This window comes from Mercenaria mercenaria, chromosome 7 (genome assembly GCF_021730395.1).
Source record: "Mercenaria mercenaria strain notata chromosome 7, MADL_Memer_1, whole genome shotgun sequence".
NCBI classification, from domain to species: domain Eukaryota; kingdom Metazoa; phylum Mollusca; class Bivalvia; order Venerida; family Veneridae; genus Mercenaria; species Mercenaria mercenaria.
This window is the reverse complement of record NC_069367.1, coordinates 16,488,051-16,499,351: the sequence shown is the minus strand read 5'-3', so window position 1 is coordinate 16,499,351 and position 11,301 is coordinate 16,488,051. Positions and strand designations below refer to the sequence as shown.

The following is an 11,301-nucleotide window of genomic DNA, read 5'->3' as shown; positions in this document are numbered from 1 at the left end:
GAAGTCACATTTATACAATAAATACATGTGACTAACTGAGTAAATTCAGTTTTGTTTCTGCGATAGATCGGAACAGATGTGTTTTCTTGTTATAAATTTTTGACTGTGTGGTAAAATTTTGTGGACTTTGTTAGCCATTAAACATTTTCAGTGACTCAGTCTGTTTGTATTTTCTGCAATTATGGCAGAAAAAGAAGTGAAACAGAAGTTAGCGGATGATGATAATGCATCAATCCGTTCTATAAAATCGTCTTCCACTGGGAAAGGACGAAAGAAATCTTCAAATAAACAGCCTGAAGGTAGTGTGAAAGCTTCATCATCAAATACACAGCATGAGGGTACAGTAAAAACCTCGAAAGCTTCATCATCAAATACACATGAGGGTACAGTAAAATCCTCGACCTCGGATGCCTCACTGTTGGTGGAGGCTTTAGAAAACAAAATTTCAGCAAGATTTGAAAAAAGTGAATCACAGTATGCCGAGCTGGACGGTAAGATTTCAACTTTATTGTCTACATTTGAGAAAATACAGTCTCAAATCCCTACAGATCAAAATAACAATTCTACTTCGGGTAGAATTTCTTTGCACAATGATTTAAATGAACAGTATCAAATCAGAGATTTTGACGAGTTGAGTTTGCAACCTGGCAATAATGAAATGAGACAAATGTTACATGATGGGTCATTTAGCAGGTCTGTCTCGCCACATCGTTCTATTTTGTCAGAAAATAGCTCTAAGGTTAGCCATTCCCAATCAGGGTTGTCCGACTCGCCTGAAGAAGGTGAAATTGAGAGATTTAGCAGATATCAAAATATTACAGGCAAACATAAATCTCCAGAAGTTTTAGAACAGCCAGATACTTTAGGGAAAAAATTTGGACATGATGCCTTAGTTTCTAAACCAAAATCGCAGGCTGGTCTTGTTTTAGAAAAGAATCAAACTGACATTTTGAAACGATCTTGGCGTTCAGCAGATCCATCTAAAATGTCTTGTTATCGGGACAGTTACAAACAGTCATTTCCTATTCATGAATCGTGTGAAGACTGGTTCAAGGTATCTACTCTTGAAAATACAATAGAAGTGCTATTGACAAAGAGATATGGACATAGGGCAGCTTTTGGGAATGCTCCGTCTTTATTTGGTAGAAATATGAAATCCTTAGAAAAACTAGCTTTCCAAGGTCAGCTTGCTTCAAGAATGGCGCTTATTACTACTTGTTACGCTCAACAAGCCTTAGGTAGTCTTTTGGATACACTTTCTCAAAAAAATCCTAATGTGGACAGTGCTGTTCAAAATGTACGTGATTTATTTGCTATCACATCTAAAACGCTTGACCAAATTGGGAGATCAGGGGCTCTCCACCACCTTATAAGAAGAAAGTCTGCCCTATATGACACAGGACTTAGTGAATACAAAGACTACGCATCTACTGTTATGTCTCTACCTCTTGCAAGTGATGGTATATTTGGTTCAGAGTTTGATCAAAAACTGAAGAGCAAACAAGAAGTTTCTAAACAATTATCTGATGTTTTACCAAATATTAGCTCTCGTTACAGCGGCTACTCAAGCCAATACAAGAGGAAAGGCAACACTTTACCTCCAAGAGAGTATGTTAAAAGACCACGTCTGGAATCTGAATATAAACCTAGAAGCTCAAATTTTTCCAGAATACCAAAGAATTCGTTTCTCATCAGGACGACGTTCAGCTACACTTACTGGAAAGCCTATGGTAAGTTTTCACAATGATTTCAAAATTCCGAATTGCTCCTGACAGCAAGATTCTAGCTTGCAAAGAGCATATACCTGTTGGAGGTCGCCTAAAATTTTTCATAAAAGAATGGCAAAAAAATAACAGATGGGTGTTGTCAACAATTCAAAACGGTCTAAAATTCGATTTTGTTCAAACACCAATAGAAACTGGTCTGAGAGAAACTCGTGTAAATGTTCAACTTTTTCCTATTTTAGAAAAAGAAATTCAAAGTTTATTAGAAAAAAATGCAATAGAACCTGTCCCTTTTATGGAACAACATCAAGGTTTTTACAGTACACTTTTCCTGGTTCCAAAGAAAACAGGAGATCTCAGACCAGTGATAAACCTTCGACCTCTGAACAAGTATATGCTAAAGCAGCACTTCAAAATGGACAGTATTGTAAGTCTCCTGAATACAGTGAAAGTAGCAGACTGGACGTTTTCGGTCGATCTGAAAGACGCATATTTTCACATACCAGTCTATCCGACACACCGCAAATTCCTTCGTTTTTGTGTAAAGGGGAAAGCGTATCAGTTCAGAGCCCTTTGCTTGGGCCAAGTCAAGCTCCAAGAGCATTCACGAAAATAACTGCAGTAGTAGCAGCTTACTTGCGCATGCAAAACATTCGTCTGATTTCCTATCTGGACGATTGGCTTGGGATGAATCAACTTCGAACAAAATTGATCGAAGATTTAGATACAAGCCTGAAACTCCTATGTCGCTTAGGTTTCATAATACATCTGGAAAAGTCAGATTTGATTCCAACTCAAACAATAACATACATAGGTGCTCTTTTCAAACTGAAACAAGGCCTAGTCTTTCCAACATTAGGAAGGTTACTGAATCTAGAAAAAGCAGTGAACAATCTATTACAAGGTCAGGTCACGGCACACAGTTACCTTCATTTACTAGGATTAATGGCATCCTGCATAGAATTGATTCCCAATGCCAGACTATTTATGCGTCCAATTCAGTTACATCTACTCAGAAATTGGAAATACACAGTCCAAAGTCTGGACTTCCAAATTCCCTTAACACAAACATTAAAGAACCATTTAACATGGTGGTTACAAAGAACCAACACGGCCAAAGGCCGATCGTTACACCAGTGGTCGGTCTCAGTAACAGTCACAACAGATGCCTCGAAAACAGGGTTTGGGGGTCATGTCAACAATCAGATTTATCAGGGCAATTGGTCGGAGAAAGAAAAATTACTGCACATCAACTATTTGGAGTTGGAAGCAGTATATCGCATGTTCTCAGATTTCTACCAATCCTGAAAAATCAAAAAGTACTAGTACGTTGCGACAATACCACAGTAGTACAGTACCTGAACAAACAAGGGGGGACAAAATCCCTATCACTTTGCAGTCGAACTTGGGACCTTTGGCAATGTGCTCTCAAAAATCAAATATCAATAAAAGCAGCTCATCTTGCCTCATGTCACAATGTTCTAGCAGATCAGTTGTCCAGAACGAAAATCAGACATTCAGAATGGTCTCTGAACGATCAGATTGTTCAGAAAATTTTCAAGTTATGGGGCTATCCCCAGATAGACCTATTTGCGTCACCAGACAACCACAAACTTCCAGTCTTCTGCACTTGGACTCCCCACCAAAGAGCTTTAGCTGTGGATGCACTGTCAATTCCATGGCAACATGTTTGGGCTTATGCCTATCCTCCAATATGCTTGATACCAAAAGTTCTAGAACACATGTCAAATTATCAATGCCAAATAATTCTGATAGCGCCCCAGTGGCCAAGACGCACGTGGTACACGAGTCTCCTCCAAAAGCTCATAGATTACCCAAGGAGACTACCACTGATCGAAAATCTTCTGTATCAACCAAAAACAAATATTTCACCCGCATCTCCAGAAATTTTCAATCTAGTGGCATGGCCATTATCGACAGTCACTTCAGAAACAAAGGCTTTTCAAAGAAAGCTTCAGAATTACTCAAAGCATCTTGGAGAAAAGGCACAAGATCAGATTATGATTGCAAGTTCAACAAGTACCATAGCTGGTGTCTTGAACGGGGTAAAAATCCCTATCATGCCTCTGTAACAGATTGTGCAGAATTCCTTACATATTTATTCCATAAGGGGTTACAGTATAGAACTATTTGTGGCTACAGGTCAATGCTTTCTTCAATTTTGCCCCCAGTTGACAAAGTTTTAGTTGGTCAACACCCAGATATTATCAGGCTGTTGAGGGGTGTTTTTAATTTAAGACCACCCACAGTGAGACTTGTTCCTGAATGGGATTTACTAAAAGTTCTTAGAATGTTACAAGAACCCCCTTTTGAACCTTTGAAACATATTTCTTTAAAACATTTAACTCTTAAATGTGTATTTTTAACAGGTATCACAACGTTCAGAAGGTGCTCCAACCTACAAGCGCTCCGGCTTGGGGAAGGATATGTAAACATACAGAGCAGAGGCATAACATTTTTAAGACAGGGACTTTCCAAGCAGGATCGCCCATCTCACCAAGGTTCTAAGATTTTTGTTCCTTGTTTTAATGACAACAAGAAGTTGGATCCAAAAAGGACACTTTATTTTTATCTGAAAAGAACAGACATTTTTCGAAAACTTCCAGATGGTACAGATGAAGTGAAGTTATTTCTGTCATATGTTAAACCACATAAGCCAGTTACGAAACAAACTATTTCAAATTGGATTGTTCAGACAATCAAAATGGCATATGAAGAAAAAATCCAAGTCAAGGCTCACTCAACTAGAGCTATTGGCCCTTCATGGGCACTGTTTAATGGAGCGTCTGTAAAGAGCATCCTTGACTCCGCTGATTGGTCAAGGGAATCAACTTTCACTAAGTTTTATCTAAGGAATGTGGATATGAATGTTTTTTCGTCAGGCTGTAAATAGGAAGAATTTTGAAAAGTTTTAGTTTCTGCGAGTTGGAACAGACAGTAAAATAAAATTACAGTGAATGTTTTTAACTTTATCACAGGATGATATCAAAGTTTATATGTGTATGTAAATGATAACAGTTACAAAGAGTAACTCTGATGTGCCCAACCATTCATAGATTGGATGTGTATTATATATATATGTGTGTGTATTAATTTTTTTTGTGTGTGTACATATTCCTTTTTTGTACTGTGAAGTTTGAAGAAACTGAAATACAGAAAGAAAATTCCCAGCCATCCTTGAGAGGTAAGGCTTTTAAATCTATCCTAATGTAGAATACAGTGGTAAGAAGAAAACGAGTGAAATAAAATTGATGAATTTTATTTATAAAGTTGTAATTTTATGAAGGAGTTTTCTTCTTACCACTGTCATATGAACTCTCCCATCCTCCACTCAACATTTTCTTTGGGGAAAGAAACAAAACTGAATTTACTCAGTTAGTCACATGTATTTATTGTATAAATGTGACTTCCGGTTTGGGAATATCGTTGTCATCTTGACTAGAGTTACCTCCCCTGGGTGAGGTAAAAAGTTTATACTGCGAGTTCCGATTTCTTGGAAACGAAAATCCTAATGTAGAATACAGTGGTAAGAAGAAAACTCCTTCATAAAATTACAACTTTATAAATAAAATTCATCAATTTTAAGGCAACAGTGTTTTGAAGCGTTTCTGCGGCAATTTATTCATTATTTCTGCATTATTAAACCATTAAGCATCAGACTGGAGGCAGGTTCATGATTTGTTTTCAGGAGAATGAATATACAAACACATTTAATTTGTCGTAAACGTCGTCGTAAATCGTCACATTAGCTTCCGGTTGGACATGCGCACATACAAATATGAAAGTAACCTACCTCCTTAAGCAACAAAGTAGGTCTCTTTACTGTAACTTCATGTTAAATCAGCAGAAAATATGCCGAACTTCAGTCAGAGGTTACTACATTAAGTAACAAAGTAAATTTGTGTACTGTAGCAAAACTAAACTAAGCTGAAAAATTTATTCCCTTAGCTACTGTAAGTGTATAAATATTAGCGGAGTACTCATTTTTGCACTATTATCGGGATCGGGCATGCACTAATTCATGTCTAGCGCTAATATTAGACTGAATTGAAAGACATTCCTAATGAAAAATTAACATTTATCATATTGAAAATACCGTAATTACAATGCAACAGAACACAGAGAAATATATATTTATTGTCTAAATGTGACAATAACTGCATTCCTAACTAATATTCTGCAGAAAGTTTTAAATAGAATAATTAAACCTGTTTGAACATTAGTGCAAAAGTCATCTATTTTTAGCTCACCTGTCACGAAGTGACAAGGTGAGCTATTGTGACCTCTTGATGTCCGTCGTACGTAGTGCATCGTACGTCAAATTTCTAAAAAAAAGTCTTCTTGAAAATCACTAGGCAGAATTACACCATACTTCACAGGAATGATCCTTGGGTTGCCCCCTTTCAAAAGTGTTCAAATAATTGAATTCCATGCAGAACTCTGGTTGCCATGGCAACTGAAAGGAAAAACTTTAAAAATCTTCTTTCAAAAAGCAGAAGCCCTAGAGCTTAGATATTTGGTGTGAAGCATTGCCTAGTGGACCTCTAACAAGTTTGTTCAAATCATGACCCTGGGGTCAAAATTGACCCTGCCCCAGGGGTCACTTGATTTTACTTAGGAAAATCTTAAAAAATCTTCTTCTTAAAAACCAGAAGCGTTAGAGCTTAGATATTTGACATGTAGCATTACCTAGTAGACCTCTACTAAAGTTGTTCAAATCATGACCCCGGGGTCAAAATTGACCCAGCCCGAGGGGTCACTTGATTTTACATAGATTTCTATAGGAAAATCTTCTTTTTTTTTTTTTATTTAAATAAACCAGAAGCCCGAGAGCTTAGATATTTCACATGTAGCATTGCCTATATTGGACCTCTACAAAATTTGTTCATGTCATGACCCCCGGGGTCAAATTGACCCCGCCCCATGGGGGTTACTTGATTTACATAGAAAAATCTTCAAAATTTTCTAAAAATAAACCAGAAGGCCTAGAGCTTAGATATTTGACCTGTAGCATTGCCTATTGGACCTCTACAAAAATTTTTCAAATCGTGACCCCCGGGGTCAAAATTGACCCCGCCCCAGGGGTCACTTGATTGTACATAGGTAAATCTTCAAAAATTTTCTAAAAATAAACCAGAAGGCCTAGATCTTAGTTATTTGCAGGGCGTCAAGTTACCTATATTTACCTATATTTTCCTATATTTTAGCCCTCTACCTATAATAACCTATAAAATCCTATATTTTGCCAAAATACCTATAAATACCTATAATCTGGAAATTTTGTGGTAAGCAAGGAATACAAAGGTCATTCAAACCATTAAAAAAGAAGTAATTCTATGATAATTGAGTTTATAAATATGCTGTAGTATGAAACGGTTGTAATTTTGTTCTGTAGATGGTTTGATTATAATTGTTTTTTTTTTTTCATTCATGTACAAATGCAGGCCCAACACAATATTTTATACTTGTATTAACAAAGTACTGATATATGTTGTTAGCAATATGGCTTGGTTTGCCTAATTCCCTGTTAAACTGATTTGAGTACCAGTATTGGTAAAGTTTTGTCTGTTGGTGTATTAATATTTTATTATGAAAGTAAGATATATGTTAAAATGTTATTTGTTTAAAATCATAAAAGTAGCCACTTTTTCTGTTCCTTTGTATTTTATGTTTAATAAAAGAGAGTGCTGGTAGGTGGTGGAGGAGGATAAATCACTTGTCTGACTTGTTTTCTTCATTATAAGCAACCTATATAATCCTATATTTCTGGCCCCCAAATACCTATATTTCAGGATCCTACCTATATTTTTGACTCCCAAAAGCACTTGACGCCCTGTATTTGACATGTAGCATTACCTAGTAAACTTCTACAAAATACTTTCAAATCATGACCCCTGGGGTCAAATTGACCCTGCCCCTTGGGATTACCTGATTGTACATAGAAAAATCTTCAGAATTTTCTAAAAATAAACCGGAAGGCCTAGAGCTTAGATATTTGACTTGTAGCATTGTCTAGTGGACCTCTACAAAATGTGTTCAAATCTTGACCCCCCCCCCCCCCGGGTCAAATTGACCCAGCCCCACGGGTTATCTGATTGTATATAACAGGGTTCCCACGCTACCGGGAAAACGGGAAAAGTCCGTGAATTTCAAAAATTGACTCCCGGCCGTGAAAATACTGGGAATTTGGCGAGAAAACGGTAAAGGTATGGGAAAATACCTAGAATTATCCAATTTTGCTAAGGGAAGTATTTCATAGTTCAAAATGGCGAACATGGATGTCATTTCATTTTTAATTTCCTTTTTCGAAAATACCAATGTTTTTGTGGTTGATGGGTTATATAGGTAGCTATGCTTGAATTTTTAAACAGTAATTTTAGGCTTTCGGTCATTTTTGTGTCGATTTTTAAGAAGCCCGGTGAAATTCCGATTATTTTTCGAGAACAATTGTGAAAATCGTGATTAGTGACACGCTTGAATTCAGTGATCAAACAACAAATTGACTGAAAATAGTTTAATTGCTAGAAGTGTATCAAAGATTATATAAATAATGTAGGTGGCACCAGAGGTGTAGTTATTATGAAGGAGTTGATTAATTCTTCACAACATGCTAGACAAGTAAATGATTCATAGTTTCCTTGAGAAACGAAACTTCAGGACAGTAAGGAAACAAAATGAAAAAAAAAAAAAAAAAAAAAAAGAATTTGCAGAGTGCAGAGCCTGTATTTATTTAATAAGTAGAAATTTTTAAGCAATATCGGGCCATCATGGCCCTCTTGTTCTTATATTTTTACACTGTAGTGAGTAGGTTATAGGAAAAAGATGTTTCCTTTTGTGAAGAAAGCACCAAACTTTGTATGTAACTATTTTGAAGTATGCTGAATTCAAAAAAAGGAGGAGACACGCAGTTCGCTAACCTCAATTAGCTTAAAATGAGGCCCCAAAAAGGGGCCTATATTTTATTTATTTTAATCATATATTTTTGAAAGCAATGTCCAAAAGGTTAATTTAAAACCAAAATAAGTAACTATTATTGACATAATATTTATTTAGTTACATTTTATACACATTTGACATATAGGACACTAAAAAATGACATAGATGAGGCTCTAAAAGGAGGAAAATTGTTTAAAAATTTCATTTACAGGATGACCTTATTTTTAAGTGTGAATATTATTTCACTCAGGTAAACAAAACTAATTTTAGTATTTAATTATATCAAAATATTATTTAAACATTCTTTACATTTTGAGGTTCATTAAGGGTATTTTATAAAACAAGTTCACATATACGTAGTACTACATACTGTAATTCATATAATGGATTTTACAGTACTTAAACTTTTGGAACAATACATGGTCGTGTTATGGACAAAGGTAGCAAGCTGTAAGTCAGTAAATGGTGCCAGATAAAATTCTAGTTCCTAAAGGAAATAGACAGCATGAAAACATCTAAACTACCTGATGTTCACTTTTCTAATATTTATATATGAAGCCATGTTTGTGGAGAGACATTAAGGTATGGACATACTAAATAGCTGGCCTTCTTTATTCTAGATAAAGTTGACAAATTTCAAATGGCTACAGCACAGAGCAGGACCCGTTTTAAATATCTGTAGCTTACATTTTTACATTTTCTTTAAGAATATTGTCAGTGCTGAAAAAAACATCAAATGGGAGTCATGTACTTCAGTCAAACAAACCAACTACAATATCAACTAAAAATGATACCCCAAAGTGTATGACCTACATTTCCATAATAAATCTGTCATGCTATCATATTATTGCAAAAATGCTTCCTACATGTCAAGGATAGATCTGTTATGTGATTTCAGCAAACAAAATGTAAAAAAGGAAGGAAAAAAGCTCTACAGAGCAAAGAAGGAGGACTCTTTGAATGCGCTATTTTGCAACTACCATGATTTTTTCCGTGCCAGTTTTCTCTTTAGTGTCTGTATACCTTAATTGTGACCCTTGCATTGCTTAATTCTGTTGAATCTGGATTGACCAGTAATAACACTTGACTTTCATTACTATGTACACTTCATTGAACCAATTAAATGCCAGTGCAATAACACATTCATGTATAAGAAATATAAATTTGTCAAACAAATGTATTAGAGAAGTACTGGGAAACCTGTTACAATTCTTAGATATCTATTGAATGGGTGTAAATGTCAGTTTCTTTTATTTTATGGGTCTTTGGGTGAGTCATTTGATTTGAAAACTTGATTATATCATATTATACTGTTATGTAACATACAAAAATGATCCATTGAAGGGCCTCTCTTTTTATATAAATCCATTGCCCTAATAAAAATACAGATATATAGGTTAACTCATGGGCCTAAACATGTGAATATTTTTTACTTTTTTTTTGATATGTTATACATTTGATCCATGAATTCTGTTTTTTTTTACTTACGTTAAGTTCAGAAATATGATATTTTAACGATTGAAATAAATTAATTTGCCCTTAAAATGTGATTTTTAACAATTTCCCCTTTAAGGACCTCATATTTTTTTTCCTGAGTCATGTATATTGAGTGTGTATAAAATGTAATTGAATAAATTTTGTGTCAAGGTTTATAATTGGTTAAGGTAATGAATTAACATTTTTGAAATTGTTGTAGATATATTTAATTGAAATAAATAAAAGGTAGTTCCCCTTTGGGGCCTCATGTTTCGGTCTATTCAAGTCAACAAATCATATATGTAGTCCATTTCCGATCCAGTAACACTTTATAATAAAACTTTCATTCTTTCTTCATAAGAAACATCTTTTCACACACAGTTATGAAATTAAACATACAGTAAAATCTGATTGCCTCCCTTTTTAGTATGTATCTTGAGAAATAAAAGTATTTTGTAGTAAACTTTGTATATTGTCAATACCAAATGATTGTTTGGCTAGGCTAGTGATATGTTATCCATGTTTAGATCATATGAAACATTACTTTATAGATAAATTTCAATTTAAAGGAAAAAATATTATTATTTTCAAGACATTTTTATCTCCCTTTTTTAAACTGATTTAAAAGGAGGTTCCAGTTCAGATATAGCGCGTCTCCTCCTCTTGTAGGATTTGGTATACCTTAAAGTAATTTCATGCAAACTTTGGTGCTTTCTTCACAAAGGGGAACATCTTTGCCATTTTTTGTTCCATATCTTACTCGCTATGAATCTAGAAAAATTGACGGGAACGTACAACCCGATATGTCGTACAGAGGTCCTTGAAAATCGCAACAAGGTCCTGGAAAAGTCCTTAAATTTCATAGACGAAAAAGTGTGGGAACCCTGATATAAGGAAATCTTCATAAAGGACGGGATATGATAAGGACCAAAAATGGCCCCCACTAAATATGCATGTAAAACAACACCATTCCATTGGTAATTAACTATATTTTTCAAAATCCACCAAGATATAATGACCAGACATAGGTAATGAACCAAAAATAATTGATTATTACATCTGTCTAAGACTTCTGCTGAAAAGATATTTGATCATTTAGAATGGGGGTATAGAAAACTATTTTGCAATATATTTTAGTTTATAT

General features: G+C 35.0%; 1 protein-coding gene across 6 annotated transcripts in view; it reads left to right on the top strand.

Moving 5' to 3' along the window:
* Positions 1–11,301, top strand: part of LOC123563991 (uncharacterized) — a 94,314-nt gene that overhangs the window by 1,578 nt on the left and 81,435 nt on the right. For 3 of the 6 annotated variants that reach the window (XR_008371608.1, XR_008371607.1, XR_008371606.1), the window contains exons 1-2: positions 46–1,730; positions 4,115–4,929. The exons of 1 other annotated variant lie outside the window; for it this stretch is intronic. Coding sequence is in view for 1 of the 5 variants with exons in the window: in XM_053547692.1 (XP_053403667.1) it covers positions 182–1,730; positions 4,115–4,638 (2,073 nt within the window). In the remaining 4 variants the exon portion in view is untranslated. Of the gene's footprint in view, positions 1–45; positions 1,731–2,613; positions 5,058–11,301 lie in introns of those variants that run through there. 2 more of the 6 variants (XM_053547692.1, XR_008371609.1) reach the window with 2 other exon arrangements.